Source organism: Diplotaxodon limnothrissa, linkage group LG14 (genome assembly GCF_057381915.1).
Source record: "Diplotaxodon limnothrissa isolate DT_005_m linkage group LG14, D_limnothrissa_male_GT1.1, whole genome shotgun sequence".
NCBI lineage: Eukaryota > Metazoa > Chordata > Actinopteri > Cichliformes > Cichlidae > Diplotaxodon > Diplotaxodon limnothrissa.
This window is the reverse complement of record NC_140609.1, coordinates 10,548,651-10,566,229: the sequence shown is the minus strand read 5'-3', so window position 1 is coordinate 10,566,229 and position 17,579 is coordinate 10,548,651. Positions and strand designations below refer to the sequence as shown.

The window sequence follows — 17,579 nt, the reverse complement described above, 5'->3', positions numbered from 1 at the left end:
GATGGGCAGGCAGAGTGCAGATAGCTGTGTGGAGTGATCTGGGATGAATGATCTGTTTCTGAATGCGACACCATGTGGACACAGTGTGTCCGGAGAGGCAATGAAACAGCCATTTGAACTTGTCCACCAGTTTAATGGTTTTGGACCCAGTGGTTCCAGATTCTTCCAGGTCTATTACTGAGACGGAAATACGCTCACAACCAGTTTACACTCACCAGTTGCACCAGCAAGTATGTCTTTGATGTAAAAGCACAGGGAGAACAACCACACAGGAAAGTCCCCAGCTGACCAGGACTTTCAGTGTCACTGTGCCAATTTTCCACCCTAAGCTCACTGCTTGCTCTGTTTACACGTGGGATATCTGCATTATTGAAGAGCACTTATTGCTTTTGCAACAGGTCGAATAATACAACGCAAACGATAACCATGTGTGTCTGATTTTAGGTCCAAACATAACACTTACGGGCTATAAAGACCATGTGGCAATCCTAACACTCAGTGGTAGTGAGTTTTCCCAGTGGGGGAGCAGATGGTTTATTGATCATTGTTGGGTCTACTTTCCACGAGATGCTGCTTTAGAGGAGTTTCTTTCAACACTTTCTCCGATTTCCAGCCGGTAACAATATCCGACAGCACAAATAAATTTAGGTAAATAAGGTAAATCTGCAGCACTTCCACTAGGGGAAAGTCATAATCGCTACTAAACCCAAAGGCAGACTTTAGGTTGATAAAAACAGATGTTCTGCAAAATGTTTTGCATAATTGAGCATTTAGAAAGATGGATGTTATGTGGCTCAATATTTGGAGCAGTAAATCTCTGCAGGTAAGTGATATTATGAGACAGGAGTGATACTATATCCTCTTAGCATGGAAAACAGAACATCTGAAGCGTCTCCTAAACAAGGTTTATCCAGAAATTTGAGTCCGGGCAACAGTCCAACGGTTTCCTTTCTTCAATCAGTTTTTTTAAATATATTTTTTCCCTGCTTGACACGAGTAAGCTGTTGCCATGGCAGTTCAGATGAAGGAGGAATAACTGTTTCACCACAGCAGTTTGTGAATTATTAAAACCTAGAGGACATGAATGAGCAGGCTGAGAAATAGAAAAGAAATGAGACAGATTGAGGACTTGTCGCTTTCAGTGCGTTTTGCTGGAGACTGTTTATTGGATCTTTTCATGTCTCTCAAGGCCCACGACTGTGTAGATGAGACAGACGCAACCACAAATTTACAAGTAGTTCCAAGACTCCAGCGTGTCCTCAGAGTTTTTAAAGGAATATTCAAGAACGTTCATGAATAGTTGAAGAGATCCATTCATGAATAGTGCAACAGAGCAAACAAGGAGAATTAAGGGAGAAAATGGTGGCAGTGCGCCATGAACTTCAACATCAAACTGTCTCAATAGAAGTTAAATACAGATCCATCACTTTAATAAAAAAAAAAATAAGAATAAACAATTTCTTTATATTAAAGTACAATCATTTTTTAAAGCATTCTTACAAAGCCAAAAGAATCAGCTCAATTTATTTGTGAAAAAGAGATGCAAAAGCACGGTGTGCATCCAAAACCGTTATATTACATTACATAACCACATCTGCAGTCAAACACAGGACTTCCCTCCAAACAACTATCCAAAAGCAAATGCATACAGTTATTGCTGGAAGTGAAACAGAGTACTGACTATAAATACCATGAGTGATCTCAGTTAATGTTTAGTTTTTATTTATTTTTTTACAAATATTAATGATATGACAGAAATGTTCCACAAGAGTAAAACAGAGACACTGACAGATATCACACAGCCACTCTGATGGAGGCAATAAATTAGAAAAAAAAAAATGTATGCATCTCCAAAAAACTAACAAAAACAAAAAAAACAAAAGAAAAGAATATTTGTGTTTGCATGCATTGCATACACAAGGACAGTTTGCCAAACAGTACCAGCCATGGTGCTTTGTGCACACAGAATAAAAAGTAAATACCATATCCACACCACAGACTTTAGATTTCTCTTCATCCCCAGCTCCGTCGTGTGAAAACAGTCAAAACAGCCTATAAATTCTAGCTTTTTTTTTTTTTTGGGGGGGGGGGGGGTGCATGAGCTTGGGAATACAAAAGAAAATCTAATTATTTGCATAGTGTTAAATATATGGAGTATTTACCAAAGAGGTCACCAAAACAAACCTCATCACCAAGTGGTGGAGTGGCTGAGTGGTGGACTGTGACATAGAAGATAGAAATCCTGCATTGATTTCCTATAAAGCACCAGGCTGCAGTTACATCTCCTGACCACCGGGGTTCTCTAGCAGTGGGAGTCAGCATAGCCTTCGGCTTCAGGAGGCCTCTTTTTAAAGTCTTTTAAGTAATACTCTTCGTCTGAGTCCTGGAAAAGAAAAGGAAGAAATACTTATGGACAGGTACACACAAAGACACAGAACAGCTACACAGGAAAAAATTAATCAATAATTTACAAATCCCAAAGTCCTGTTGTCAGACACCGAGGTCGTGTAAAATGAATCATGTGAAATGTATCTCGCAGACATGTCTCAGTAAGTTATTTATGGCTTTGTAGAAATTCTGTACTCTTACCATCACATATAGGTCACGGCATTTGGCCCTATCTTCTTTGTGTGTGTATCCTGGGATGCCATATTCATCCCTGATGAATGCAGAACGGACAGCAAAGATAGTTAAGAACGACATAATCACATGTTTGCAAAGTAAAAACCTGCCTGTGCTGTTTAGATACAGTACGTACAAATCACCTTTCAAGCCCACAATAAAACACGTACTTTTCAACTGAGGCTCTCCATTTGTTGTTTCCACTTATGTCCATGTTTGCCACATTCAGTCTATAATTGGGCAGCAATTTAGGATATATTATCAGCTGTTAAACTATTTGAAGACCCAGTTTAGCTTTTTCCTCTTCATCTGAAAGAACAATGCCATCTGCCATAAATCTAATAGTGGACTATTACCTTCCCGCTGGCTCACTCGCTAGGTCACCATTGTGGCAGTCATCGATACGTCACTGATGTCTCGTTAGAGAGTTTCTCATGCCACAGTCGCATTGACTCCAGCTGTAGTATTTATTTTGCTGTGGAGATCCGCTGCAAACTAGGGCCACTCTGGTTTCAACGTTTCCTTCTAAGCTACAGGAGAATTGTTTCATGTTTTGTAGTGTGAGCTCAGAGCAGAGCAAGGACTACCATCATGGACGTTCATCAGAGGGAGGGAGGGAGGGAGAGGCAAACTGATTTTAAAACCCTGTTATTCAGCTCCACAAAGTAGCTGTCCATTAAAATCTTTGCACAGGAGCACCTTACACACTATATTATTTTAAAGTATATTTCCAGACAGACAGCAGCGTGTGCACATTTCTGATGCATACATTTGTATAAATATGTTTATATACTGGTACAAATGAAATATGAAACTGTGGGAAACACTGGATTTACACCACAAACAGACGTTAGCACTCAGACAATTATTCCTCAATAAATACAAAATAAATGTTTGAAATTATAATTCCCTATTAAAATGAATCCCATTTAATTATGTCAGTTAAGCATTAAGATGACGCAAGCGCTCAGTTAGCTTGGCAAAGCATAAAGACCAAAAACAAGGAAGACAGGCTAGTTCACCCAAAGGTAACAACATCAGATTTTCAGCAAATACAAAGATCACTGATAGATATATTCTAATTAAAATATTTTGGCCTTTTTACAAGTTTTCTATTCAGTGTTAAATAGCCAATTTTTGTTATTCTCTTGTTTTTTACTGTAAAGGTGTATTTGAGTGTAGTTAACAGTATAAAAACAGGAAAAAGTCAAAAGACAAAGATGAAACAATTTTTCAAAAAGATAATGGTAACAGTGGCAAGCTGCTTATATATAAGTATATAATGTTCGTAGAGCACCTAAGATTAATGTGAACCACAGCTGCAAGCCAGTACTTGTTTTAAAAGCTTCTTCCTGTATGAACCAGTGAAAAACAAGCCAGTACTGGCTGAAACCCTATGTGACTTCTAATCACATGACATACCAGCGAGAAGTCAGTTAAAGAGTGATTGATAGCCACTCTTCAGAAGCAAACACCCATTTTAAAAACTTAGATTCCTGTTTAACGTTTATTAAATCCATTTGAAAAAGCATGTCTATAACCATCAATCCTATTTATCACCTGCTGTGACCATCATTATCCCCTGGAGAGCCTCACCAGTGATTGGCAGAATGCATCTACTCACCCCTCTGTGACCTCTATGGGTGATCTGTGGGCCTTTGATTGGTTATGCTCTTTCTTGGGACACATCATCCGTCCAATAAGAATGAGGGTTATGACAGCAGAGGGAAGGAGGATGAAAAAAAGGAGGACTGCAACATCTGAGAAGCGAATGCTGGGCACTGAGGAGGAGGAGAAGAGTGTTTGGTCATCAGGGGCACAGTTACATGATGTTTATGATCACACATCTACAGGACTTCATACAAATCTGCACTTGGCAGTCACCACATATACACACACACACTGTCACACAGACTGTAAACTGTATACATAGTATATACAGCAGCTCTATGAGTGCCACTATACAGTTGATGATAGCACGGAAAACGTGAAACAGTTTGTAATATTCTTGCAGAGAAGAGATGAAAAGACACATGGCTCACGTCTTTACAGTAAATATGCAGCTGAATCCAGCAGCTGATTAGAACAGCTTGCCTGTCTTTACCCATAGGTAACAAATCCACCAACCAGCATATCGCCAAAGCTCCCTGACAAAAAGTTCATTGCTAAGCTGTACAGAAAGAGAAAAAAACAACAATGGGCCATTACAGTGGGGCTACATGCCAGACTCTTCCCTGGCAGAGAATAGCAACTTCCTGGTTGGGTGGAAGCCGTTCCCGGAAAAATACAGTCAACATTTCACATGTTCATTTTACGTACCAGAGTTACAAACTGCACAGACAAGAGTGGGTTCAATCTTCCCTTCTAGGTTTTTATAAGCAATTCAAAATGTGATGAGCTACACTCCAGTCATTCTCTAATCATCTACCGTACACTCATAGCTGACGCAGGTTAATACATGTGAGACCAAATGCTTAAATCATGACAGGCTTACACAAACACAACATGGATGTTTGGATTAGTCTGCCATCCATTAAACTGTGAGGCTGGCATTGGAATTTTAAGCCTTTCCTAAGTCAGCCCAGTGTCTGCATGCACACACTGTACAACTGATAATGAGAGGCACCAAAACCAGACACCTGAGTTGAAGTCAGGACAAACACAGAAAGAGTCTGAATGCAAGACAAGGATTTGACTTGTTAGGTTAGCATCTTACCCCTTGGTGTGACAGTAAGTACAGTGTGTGAAGTCGTGGACCCGTGGACATCAGGTGGGTTTCTGACTGTGCATGTAAAGGTCCCATTGTCATTCAGTGTGGCATTGATTAAAGAGATGGAAGCATCTCCACGTGCCGGGGTGCCTTGCCACCGGATTCGACCGCCGAACTGACCCTCTGTTGGCGGGTACGCCCGTGAGGAGAAGTGGAGAAACTGAAAGGAGAAAAAGACATCTTACATCTTTATATGAAAGACAGAGGAGTGGTTAAATAGCCTGAGCAAGCTGAAAATGATATTTGAGTGTGCAGGAAGGCTGTGCAGTGAAATGTGGCTATGCATTGTGCATATTTCAACCTGCTGTGTCACACTAGGAGACTAACTTCCTTGTTCCGTCTGAGAAATACGAATAAAATCCAGCAACTCCCAAAGGACATTCACGCTAGTGCACAATTCTGCAGGAGTCTTAAAAAATGAATCTACGTCTGTGTTTAACATTTACCACATCAGTCTGTTTTCAACAACAAACTCCATCCCTTTTATCACTCCCACATCAAGCTGACCCAGACCTCTCTACAACATGACATCCGGAGAATGAGTGTGCTGTGCATGTGGGTGGAAAAGAGGGGGATAAAAATGTGTAAACACGACAGAATGTGTGCTTTATTAAGTTTATGACACAACAATACGCACAGACATGGAGGAAAAGAAAATGAAAGTAAACAAATAAAATACAAACAAGAAAAGGGTAAAGAATACAGTCTGAAAGTATGTATTTGTATTGTCATGGTTTTCTACTCCTGTTTGAATAATGTGAATAAAACTCCACCAACATGAAACACAGGATTTAATAAGAATCTCCTTTATTAAGATAAAAACATAATTATCTATTTCCACAGCAATACCAGATTTGACCTAAACACTGTTGTTATTTATAATCGCACCAGTTTCCACCTTTTTTTACTCTCAGTATTACTGCGTGCACGCCTCCTCAAACACAGATGATATTAAACAAGATCACAACAACTTACAATGTTACAGTAAGTTTTAAAAAGCAAAATCTTAACTAGTGTTGATCTGAACATCAAAAAAGTGAAAGAGTTGTTGACAGAGCTGCCGTCAACCCACTAAGAAACTGTTTGCAGTTATGTCACAACCCACTGAAAACACGTGCAAAGTTGTTGGTGTCGCATGCGCAAAATACCTACAAATTGTTGAGTGTGTGCTCTGTTAGCTGACAGTCACCCATAGTTTGCACATGAAATGCCTACAAACACAAACTACTCACCAAATGGTAGTGAAACTGAAAAGTGTGGTGCAAACAGGAAACGCAGACCTTTGAAATCTGTTTGTTGTAGCAGTAAAGCAAATGTTCTCCATTTCGGTTTGCACTGCACTTTTCACTGCCTGGAGAGAAAAAGCCAGGTGTTTGGAGAGAGGTTAGCATCTTTCATGCAAACTACAGATGGCTCCAACAACCTGCTAATAAACAAAGTTTTTAGTGCTCTTTGCGACTGATTTCACGTGGCTGATGCCTGAGCTGTCCTCGCAACTCATACTACGCTTCTGACATATGGCAATTTAGACACAGAACATTTTCCGAACAATTTCCAATATAAATACAGATGAATCCATGCCCAGAGACCGCTAAACATACATGTAATTTCCTACAACTTAACCAGACAAGTATTTGAGCTAATACACATAATGACAAGTAGTACGCTCAAGTAGAACTGATAGCAGAGATAATCTAAGCCACTAATGCAGTGATTCTTTGTGCTCAGGAAATCTGATAAACATGAACCATTCACAAAGTGCTACAAACCCTAAATATAATCCCTCCCTTTCCTGAAAAGTACATGAAAATAAAACTGAACAAACACAATAAAGTTTTATATTATTTATAATGTATTCAAACTGGCTTCACAAACTCAGAACAATATTTACTTTGAAAAAAATCAAGATTAGGTAAAAACGTTTGCCTTGTTTGAAGTTTATACATTTACTGCCTGAAATGTGCAAATCTCTGTGAACACTGTCAACAAGGATAACTGCATATGATGTTCACAATAAACTGAGGCAGGAAAAAAGCAAAACCACAGAATCACCTGGATAATTACTAGGATTGATAAGGTTTTATGCTTTTACAGCCTCGTGCTGTAGAGGCGGGCAAAGATAAAGATGGTCATATCAGTGTTGCTCACTCTTGGTTGATCATTTAAAAGTTGGCAGAGCTCAGCCTACATGAGAAAAGCTTGAAATCAGTTACTACTACTAGACTCTGCTCAGGCTGAAAACAAACATTAGACCCAAAGGTACTTTTGAATTCATGAGAGATGCTGCAGCATGACTAAGGATGGAAGACTGTTTTCAACTGAGACCACCTACATTTAAACAAATGCTTCCCCTGACTTGAGAAGCTTAGCAGCAACTTTTAGATCATAATAATAGATTTTAATGTAACATTATTCAGCAAAACCCAATAGCCAAATCCTTCAATTACCATCAGCTTCCACTGATATTTGATTGAACATTCAACCTCTCTTCGCCAATCTACAAAATTAATTCTCATCAGGACTGGAGGTAATTATGTAAGCCACTGAAGCACTGCAGCAATTCAGATTGACACTAAAGCTTTGGCAGCAAAATTATATTTTCTGATAGAGGTTTTCACATGCTTATTCATGGCCTCTCCCAGCATGATATACGAGCAGGGACACACAGGCCAATAAAGCAGCCAAAACTGCAAATGAAATTGGATGGGAAGTAAATGAAGGCTTAGAAGCAAGTCTGGAAGTTTCTAATTGTTATTTGTATGTACTGGTCGCATCAGGAACCTGCCTCTTTTTATTTAGGTTGAGTTAGTTCTGATGAACTGCAGGAAAAGTGGGCTCCTTTTTTTTGTTAGGAAGCAGCTGGCTCCTCCTCCCCCCCCCCAAACAGCTGTATGGCTTTATCAAGCAATTACTGCAGACTGACACCCCAACGCTAATATAACATGCATCTCTCCCTCCACACAACTACATCTTAATGAGAGTGAACCAGCAGAACTCCATATCTGCAGAGCCACAAAGCATTAGCCTCTACTTTACTTCAAGTGCTCCTATAGGAAATGGTTGCATAGAGGGTTGCAGCTACCACACTATGGATTCTCACAGTCCAAATGCAATTACACAGAACCACAGTGGATGGCTATCTTAAAGTACAAATGGAAATGCTTAAATGATGTGGTGTGTTTCCAGTGGATTGGTCAGTGAAACTCAAGCCACACTTAGAGGACTGAATGCAGTTATGGGTTAGGATGGATACATTTCAACGCACTTCGAACAAGACCACAATTCCATCGCATGAGGAGGGGTCTATTAAGGTAGCTCACTTTCTGGGGTTTTACCGAGGAAGCCACAAAAGATGGACTGGAACATGAATGGGTAAAACGTGGACTTTTCTTTTTCTCTTCACACCGAGGCTCATAAATCAGATGAATTTGGCATAAACAAAATTGTAATTAAACTGAATTTGCTTGAGGGTGTTGCCGCTATCACAGCAGGTGTACAGGTACGTTCAGAAATCAAGCGAAGTCGAGCTGGCCATGAATGCAAATAAAGCAATCACATATTCAAACAAGCTGTGTTTGCACAAAGTGGCAATGCGTGTCACAAGCCTGTCTTATGAACAATTTCTGTGTGAGGCCCTGCAAGTTCAAAAATATTTTATGTCTGTTAAACTGTTTTTTGGGGGTGTTTTTCAGATTTTCAGCTGAAGAAATGTGTACAAATGATGTGTTTTGCAACAGAGGGCCTAAAGATCAAATTTAAAATGGGCTCTTTGCCAAGATGTCTGTTACGTGTAGACATAGCACTGGTTCATCCCATGAGTTAGGTGCCTTTTCAATGCTTGAATGATTCCTAGGTCAGTGTTATGTTGCTTATGAAGGACTGTACTGAGAATAAGTGAAAAAACAACCAGTGAGAAAAGAAAATCTCTGAAAGACTTTATGACAAGAAACTCTGGCCCCTTGAAAGCAAGAAAGAAGACATGAAGTGCAGGTCAGGAGGACCTTAGATATATAAATACTGTCTGGAGTCTATATTTTATCTTCCAACTATAACTTCAGCCTACAGTGATTGTGAAGCAACGTATCTGACATGTTTCACAAGGATTTTCTTGTTTTGTCTTGTTTTGCCCCACCTTAATAATCCATAGCTCCTTCCCTGCCAGGCTGAGTCATGTTTAGTTCAGCTACACTTTTTATTTCAGTTCAATGAAATCTAATTACAAAGACTTCACAAAATGCATTACATTTCTACAGTCAGTGTCAGAGATTTTGTCTTAATCTCTGGCTCTCTTCCACAGCATGAGCCTGGTTCTGCCAGAGGTTTCTTCCTGATAAAAGGGAGTTTTTCCTTCCCATTGTCGCCAAAGTGCATATGATTGTTGGGTTTCTCTCTGTATGTATTATTGTAGGGTCTACCTTACAATATGAAGCGCCTTGAGGTGACTGCTGTTTTGGCGCTGTATGAATTAAATTGAATTGAAAAAAAGTCTTACCAGCACTCCATATTTAAAAAAAAAAAAAAAATGTATAGACAGACAGCCACCAATAAATGAATCTATGAACCGTTGACATAGAAAAATCGGCTACTGAGAACAGTAATTATCCTGCGAAGGAAACAAAAAATAAAAAATCAACAACCCCATAATCCTGTTTATCTGTTACCAAATTATAGTCGTGGTCTTCTAATTTTCATGTGTGATAATAAGTCATCATTAGTTAGTTCAGTAAATAATGTCATTACTGGAAGCACAGCTTTGATCTCTCTATGATCTTTTACAGAGTAATACTTTCAACTGACATCTACATTCAGCCGGTGCACTACAGTGTTTATTTGTTCTCTTGTCCAATTATCTTTTAATGTGTAAAACTCCCAAAATGAGTCAATTACAGGTGTTTTAGAAAAAATGCATGTTTCTGAAAGAGCTGACTGAACATTACAGACTTTAACATTTCACAGCAGTTATGGCTGCAAATAAAGCACACACATTATTTTGCAACACTGGCTGCAACACAGCCTTGAAGTTAATTTGGATAAAAGTATACTCACCATCATTGGTGGACCTCCGCTCTGCGGCCGGTAAGACCAGTCAACTGTCATCCTACTAGTTGGCCTATTTGTGGAAGTAAATGAACAGGACAATGTGACAGTATCTCCTTTAGATGCATGGACCTCTGGTGGTGTAGTCACTGTGATGGAGGAGACTGGGGAAGGAGCTGGAGGTGAAATATTATAGTAGAAAAAAAAGAAGAAGAGAGATCCGCTGGTCAGAGATGAAAGCCAGCCAGAAAAAAAAAAAGAAAGAAAAAAAATGGCACTATCATGTACAGATTTATGTATATTTGTGTGTAAAGCAGGAAGGAGAACACAATGTGAGTGACGTTTTACCCACTGCAAAATAGAGTGTGCAAATATGCTCACACCAAGGTAACAACGTCCTCCGGATAGACACAGAACGCACTGACGCTAATGCAAGTTACTCATCCGACTCTCTTGCTGAATTGGACAGACCTTGTTTTACATTTGTATCTCTCAGAGGCCTTCAGCTCTGTCTCGCTCTAGATGGCTTTTCATTGTCATTTCTTCAGTGATAATACCAAGGGACTCAACATCAGCACTGTCCACAACAAACCGCTCAACTACACCTATAAACAAAACAAAACAAACAAACAAACGGCTTCTCTTGCTAGTGCTTGCACACACACCATGAAGACTGGATTCAAAACACAGTGGACAGACTGTGCAGCAAGGTTTGAAATTTCACCCTGTTCAATATCTTTGTTTAACATGTTGATTGCTACTTAGCAGTAAAAATAAAGTGCAAAGTTTGGCGCGATGTGACACTACATAAAAAAAATAAATAAAAAAAAATCAGTTCCATTTACCCTAATAGGACCTTAGGGATCTGTGGCAAATTTCACAGCAATCTAGCCGACAGCTTTGCCAAAATGATTTGTTCTGAACCACAGACACCAAGCTTCTCGTGGCCAATCCATCCAGACATGGTTATTTCAATAAACGCATAAAACTGCTGCTGATAGCAATACAGAAAATGTAGAGGATCGCCAACATGACCAGGAATGATCCTTGAGAGACTGTGCATCTGGAGCCATTTTTTTGTTTTGTTGTTTTATGCAGTAACTGTAAAGGTATTTTCAGTCTCAAGATGAAATGTCAGCATTGCTGTGGTGCATGCCACAGTCACCTCCTCTGGGGCTCATGAGAATTCTGGCTATGTGATAGATTTCTGACTGAAGCTATAACTGGTAGACTGATAAAACAGCCTGACCAACTTTGACTCGAGCTAAAGTGAATAAAAGCATCATCGTGGTGCAACATTGTCCCCTTCAAGACAAAGTATTTATGTGAAACCGGCTGCATTTTCCCTTCAGTTATCTCTGACATTAACACACTGCTTTTGGAGGGCAAAAATGAAAGAGCCCTTCATTTCCAGAAAAAGCCTCAACATGTATTTTCTTTAAGAATTTACCAAAAGCAAAACAGAGCGATCCCCTGATATAACCAATCTTATTAGAACAACACCACTGCTTTCACCAAGCATCCCAAGGGACATGATAAGGCCAAAGTTTATATTAAACACATGAGCAGAAGAGATCTCATCCAATCAGCCCGATTCATCGACAAAGACCTTGGGGTGACTTGAACAAAGCAATCTCTTCAAAACAGTGGAAATCAAAAAGCCAAACCACTCTTGAACTTGAAGATAATAAATGCTGATAATATCGTAATCAGTGCTGGGACAGGAACACCGGCAGCTCATCGTTGGGCATGTTGACACTCGTTTTTGGACATTTACTTGAGTAGAAGAGCGAGGATGAGAACACACTGTGTAAGCATGTTTTTATGTAACCCTGCAAGGAAAAACTCCCCATATTAGTACAACCTTGATTCCACAAAATTTGGATGCTCTGTAAAACGTAAACTCAAATAAACATATTTTTTGACAATATAACACACAAAACGTGTTTTGAAACTGAGGCATTTTACTCTTTCATAAAATACATAAGCTCATTTTGAATTTGATGGTAGCAACACGTCTCAAAGAAGTCAGGATGGGGAAAACAAATGATAGGTTTGTAGCATAAACCTATTCGCTGGAACGTTGAAAACAATATAATTACACTGCAAGCAAGACACAAGTAGGCAAAGTTCTTCATGTTACTCGTGCACGGGAGAGAACCGGACAACCGCTTGACTCCAGTTGGTCTCGTCCGTTCTCCCGTATCACTGTCCTTTTATTGAGGTTACATGAATATGCATAAGTTCATTAACATATGACGTCTACATACACAAAGAGTACCTTGCCTGTGTGTGTGTGTGTGTGTGTGTGTGTGTGTGTGTGTGGACTGCTGATCAAAGGGTCAAACATCCTTGGTCAGGAAGAGGGTAGCCTCCCCCTCACCCTAGATGGTTCATCCTAGATAACACGGTGAGGAAGTCCTGCAGTTCATCTAAACAAAGAGCACTTAGACTAGAACAGACGCAACTACGTTAATCCTACCATAAAATAATAAGACACGGTATGACCTCTCATGCTCCCAAAGTGCTGTCTAATACACACAAAGTTTGCAGACTATCAAGGATCAAAACCTCTACCAATCTACAACTAATTACAAAACTCTAAGCATATATAAGTAAATATTTCTAAGCATAAATGACAATCAACAATACAAATCTAACAACAAACACCTGGAAATGTAAGAGGCACTAAAAAGAAACAGCTGGGGAACTTTTTCAACCAATTAGGTTTATTGCAATTAGGTCAGCAGCATGATTGAGTATTAAAAACCAGCTTAGAGAGGCTGATTTCTTTCCACATTTTTTTTCTTTAGCTTATGCTGGTGGGCTGAATTTCACTAGTCTGCAATAAACGGCATCTTTAAATTGTGAAACAATTTCAAAAACAATGTTCCTCAAGGTAAAATTGTGAAGAATATGTTAGCATCTACAGTACATTCACTATAAGATTCCAAGAATTTGGAGAAATCTCTGTGCGCGAGGGGCAAACTCACACAAATTCAGGTTAAAGCTATCATGCAAAGAAGAGGCATCAACACAATACAGAAAGGCAAATCCACTTAAAACAGAGACAGAACATAAATAATCTGACCACAGAATAGCATTAAATTTTAAATTATTTTTGGAAATGACACCACATCCTTTGGACTAAAGAGGAAACAGGAACAATCTGGCTTGATATCACTGCTCACTTATAGGTCCTGCATCTTTGAGAGTACAGTGGTGCATTAGTGCCTATGGAATTGGCACCACCATTGCTGAAAGGTATATACAGGTTATAGAGCTGCACATGCCCCCATGCAGACAACGTCTTTTGCAGGGAAGGCCTTCCATATTTTAGCAAGACCATGCAAAACTACATACTGCAGATATTACAGCAGCATGGCTTCATAATAGAAGAGTCCAGGTGCACAGTGAAGTCCCCGGTCTCAATTTTTGGGACACATTGCTGCCGTCAAATTCAAAATGAGCTAATGTTTTTCTTAAAATAATACATTTCCTCAGTTTAAACATTTCATATGATCTCTAAATTCTATTAACAATTAAATTTGGGTTTATGAAATATTTGAATCATTGCATTGTTTTTAGCTACATTTCACACAGCATCCTAGCATTTTCACAGAACTGCGTTTGTGGACGTGCTGATGTTACACCAACCTCTCCGTGTTTTATGTTGTCCACGACAGTCATGACTATTTTCACAATTTATTTTTCTTATTTTTTGAAAGTCTGCCCACAGTTCAGCGCCATCTTTGGCAAAATGCCGTGGTCTTGTGTTACTGAATACCAACTGTCTGATTTTTTTTTTTTCATAAGGTCTTATTATTATGCTTATTATTAAGAGCCGAGCGTGTGTGCCTGCCCCCACGGCAGCTACATTAGCAAGCCTCTGTGGATTATTAGGCTTATTACCACAAGAGGGAATCATTAATTAGTTGACAGTGACTTAACACTTGTCTGAGTACAGTTTACTACAACTTCGTGGTGTTTACTGGATTACATTTAGTATATTTTGTATTCACTGGTTTGTATTATATATTCACTGGCAGTGTTTATATCTAAAACGAAAAGCTATAAACGAAAAAAACTACAAATAAATATGGCGTGCTAGGTCTATGGAAGTGTTGAGTAGGCTTTAGACCCAGAAGGCCTCCATTGCCTTGGGCATTTATGTGATAGCCTTAAAAACGAAACGTGTAATGTACAACTAACAGTGGTGAGCTAACGACACTGAAAACTCAAACGTCAACTAAATTTTAAACAGCCTGTGTTTAACGAGTTATTGCGGAAATGGGACATAAGTGCCAGCCTACCAGCCCAAACTTTGAAAGACGCGACAGGGGTTGTGTGAGTATGGAGGCTCCAGTTTAAAAACAAGACAACCGAGCCCGGGCTCGGTCTACTCACCCAAACAGCAGAGCCAATACAACAGCAAAACCACGTTCAGGGCGCTGGTTCTTCGGAGCGGTCGACGCATTTTGAAGTTGGGGGGAAAACGGGCTCCAATGCGTGAAGTTTAAAAAAAAAAAAAAAGGTCCAAAGTTGCGTCAAAGCTTCAGTAAAATTCCGCCCATAGTCAATTTTTCATGACTCAGTCTCCGATAGCGTCGCCTAGGCGGACCGCCCTACCACTACCTGCCAAACAGGTGTATCAGGAAGTGGCGCTCAGACAGTAAAATTAATTTTAAGCATAGGCGCTGAATACAAGTAGACGCAATTTATGATAGCTATGCAGCTATGACCCTCGCCTGATTCGTTCGTGTGTTTTTTATTACTCGCATGAGAAACTCCATGAAAATGCCACGATGGGACGCAAAACACTCGCGTAGTAACCCTGTTTTTCAGAATAAAGCAGCGATAACAAACATATGAGACCACCCGATGTCAGGTTTATGCCACAGCTGCCCTAAATTAACAGTATTTGTAATTACCAAAATATTTTTTTGTTTGTGTAATGTTTAATTTGGCAGTATGAACAAGCTCTTTAATCAACATATTGTTTGGAGTGCTAAAATGTAATTATTGTTTTTTTATCCACGAATTCTCAGATTTACTATTTAACAAAAAAAAAGAATAACGCATATTATTTTATTTATTAAAATGCCCAATTGGAGTTATTTAATTAATAAAGCAAATAAATATGTTTTAGTGGTTGAGGATTATGCTTAATTCACTTATGATTCATCAGAAAAGGGCAGTGTGCCAACTCTTGTGTGTTGATGCAAGTATATGTGAACTTGTGTTGTGTATTTAAGATGGTTAATTTCTAAATAATAATAATAATAATACAACAAAACTGTTTTATTACGCCTGTTTTGAGGTTTTTAAAATAGACATTGGCCAAAAAGTGCCGAAATGAAACCACATTAAACTGCAATAAACTCCCACCCACCCACTCTCCTCTGTGTGTGGAGGCCTTATCTCCCAAGCCAACCCTACCCAGCGATGCTCTACTGGGACCTCTCCTGGTATTTCTAAGCATATTACACCACTATGGCTGTCCCCAATCTCATGTTTTTACCACTATAATTATATCCACTGGGAGAACGGGTTTGTTTTTCTAGCCTCAGTGTAGTTTCAGTGGGATATTATGTTTTATCCCCCAATTAAATGTTTGCACACATCGTTTGATGTTTGTGTCTTTATTTGGTCTGAATTCTCAGCTCCATTCTTATATTCAACTGCTCTGCCAGGGACCTTTTCCCCCTCTAATCTGACAGCAGCTATGGTTGCTGTAATGGACCTCCATAACTTCATTTTACGACACATCAGCGTAAGAGCAGCATCCTCTATTACAGTGGCTCCAGCTCTCTGAAATAGTACATGTAATATATCAGCAGGCTAATATAATTGTTTGTAATGTGCAGTTCAGGATCTTGGGGGAGGGATTGCACCATGGCATTAACTTCCTCTGCAAGTAATCCCTTCTTTCTTAATCTTAATCTCTAGGAATCTTTCTTAATGTGTTTCATGAAATGGTAAGAGATCAAATAGATTTGTTCTTATTCCATGTAAACTTGTGAGATGTGAGTGTGGCGGAGGTGAATTCTGCCTAAAGACATCACCCTGGGATGGATGTACACAGTATTTGTTTTTATTTTTTCTCTTTTTTTGGACAATATTTGTATCTACCAAAGGAGGGCTCTGCAGGGAAAAACCGACTGAGAACCACTTTGGTTGGTCAATTGCAGAATCTAAATTGATTGCAAAGTTTTTGTCCCCTCTCTCAGAGATGAGAGGCACAGGCCACAGGCTTTCTCCTCCTCCTCCCGTATCCATTCACAAGTACACTGTTTGTGTTGTATCTGTTAACAGTATTATGTAACAGTTCCCACACTGAGGCAGGGATACCACCTCTCTTTTTTTTTTCTTTTTTTTTGAATAGATGCTGAGATGCAGGACTCCTGGCTTACCAGGAAATGAGCACTAACACCTTCCATGTAGTGGGATATCTTATAATCTGATCGAGTATAGCCTCTTACCTAGATACATGCAGGCACATCAGATGAATACAGGGGCTCTCTGTCTGGTTACAGTGGCGGGGTCTCAGTTTCAGCTGAAATCTTCTCAGTCACAATGAAGTCTGTCCCCGCTCACTGACTCTCCGGTGGCTCTGGTGGACAAGAGGCCCGTTCTTCTGTTGTCAACACTGGATGGGGCTAATAAAGGTGATCTTAAATTGTCATGGGCCAGATGGTATATGGGAACCATCATCCATCGGGCAAAAAGACAAGAAAAAGCAAAAACCTGAGAATCCTGCAGTCTTTTCATCAGCTGATTTACACTGAAAAGCTGGTAAAAAGAACAAAAAGTCGAATCTGCTGCACTGGTTTGTGTATTTTAAAGGTTTTGCATACAGATGCACTTTCCTCAAGGCTGTCACAAGTAAGTACAACAACATTAGTCATAGCTGTACAAGCTGTACCTCTCACTGAGAATAAAGCTGACTCTCTGCCTTTAAAATAAATGTATTCATAACCAGTGAGTGTTTTTTTCTGCAACTCACTGTGCATGTTTTCTGTGTGCACACAAATGAGTGTAAAGTCATTTATTTCTACAACACTGTGCTAGGTACAGCCCACCTCTGGAGTGTGGAGTGCAGACTGGAAGGAGAAGGAGGAACGGAGCAAGACACGGCACAAGCAGGAAA

The 17,579-nt window shown here is 39.6% G+C and overlaps 1 protein-coding gene across 1 annotated transcript; it reads right to left on the bottom strand.

Annotated features, from left to right (window-relative positions):
- Nucleotides 1-1,846: 1,846 nt before the first annotated feature.
- mpzl3 (myelin protein zero-like 3) lies at nucleotides 1,847-14,988 on the bottom strand. The gene is made up of 6 exons (XM_085371525.1): nucleotides 14,837-14,988; nucleotides 10,439-10,605; nucleotides 5,339-5,552; nucleotides 4,247-4,403; nucleotides 2,590-2,659; nucleotides 1,847-2,383 (listed from the first exon to the last, which is right to left on the bottom strand). The coding sequence occupies exons 1-6, from the start codon at nucleotides 14,904-14,906 to the stop codon at nucleotides 2,303-2,305; spliced, it is 759 nt and encodes a 252-aa protein (XP_085227651.1). The 5' UTR covers nucleotides 14,907-14,988; the 3' UTR covers nucleotides 1,847-2,302.
- Between the last annotated feature and the right edge of the window lie 2,591 nt (nucleotides 14,989-17,579).

Excerpts from the sequence above, each read along its gene's own strand:
- mpzl3 (XM_085371525.1), bottom strand. The coding sequence starts at position 14,906 with ATGCGTCGACCGCTCCGAAGAACCAGCGCCCTGAACGTGGTTTTGCTG. Across the intron at positions 5,553-10,438 it reads GCGGAGGTCCACCAATGATG|TTTCTCCACTTCTCCTCACG; the intron begins GTGAGTATACTT and ends TTCTCCTTTCAG. Across the intron at positions 4,404-5,338 it reads ACTTACTGTCACACCAAGGG|TGCCCAGCATTCGCTTCTCA; the intron begins GTAAGATGCTAA and ends CCTCCTCCTCAG.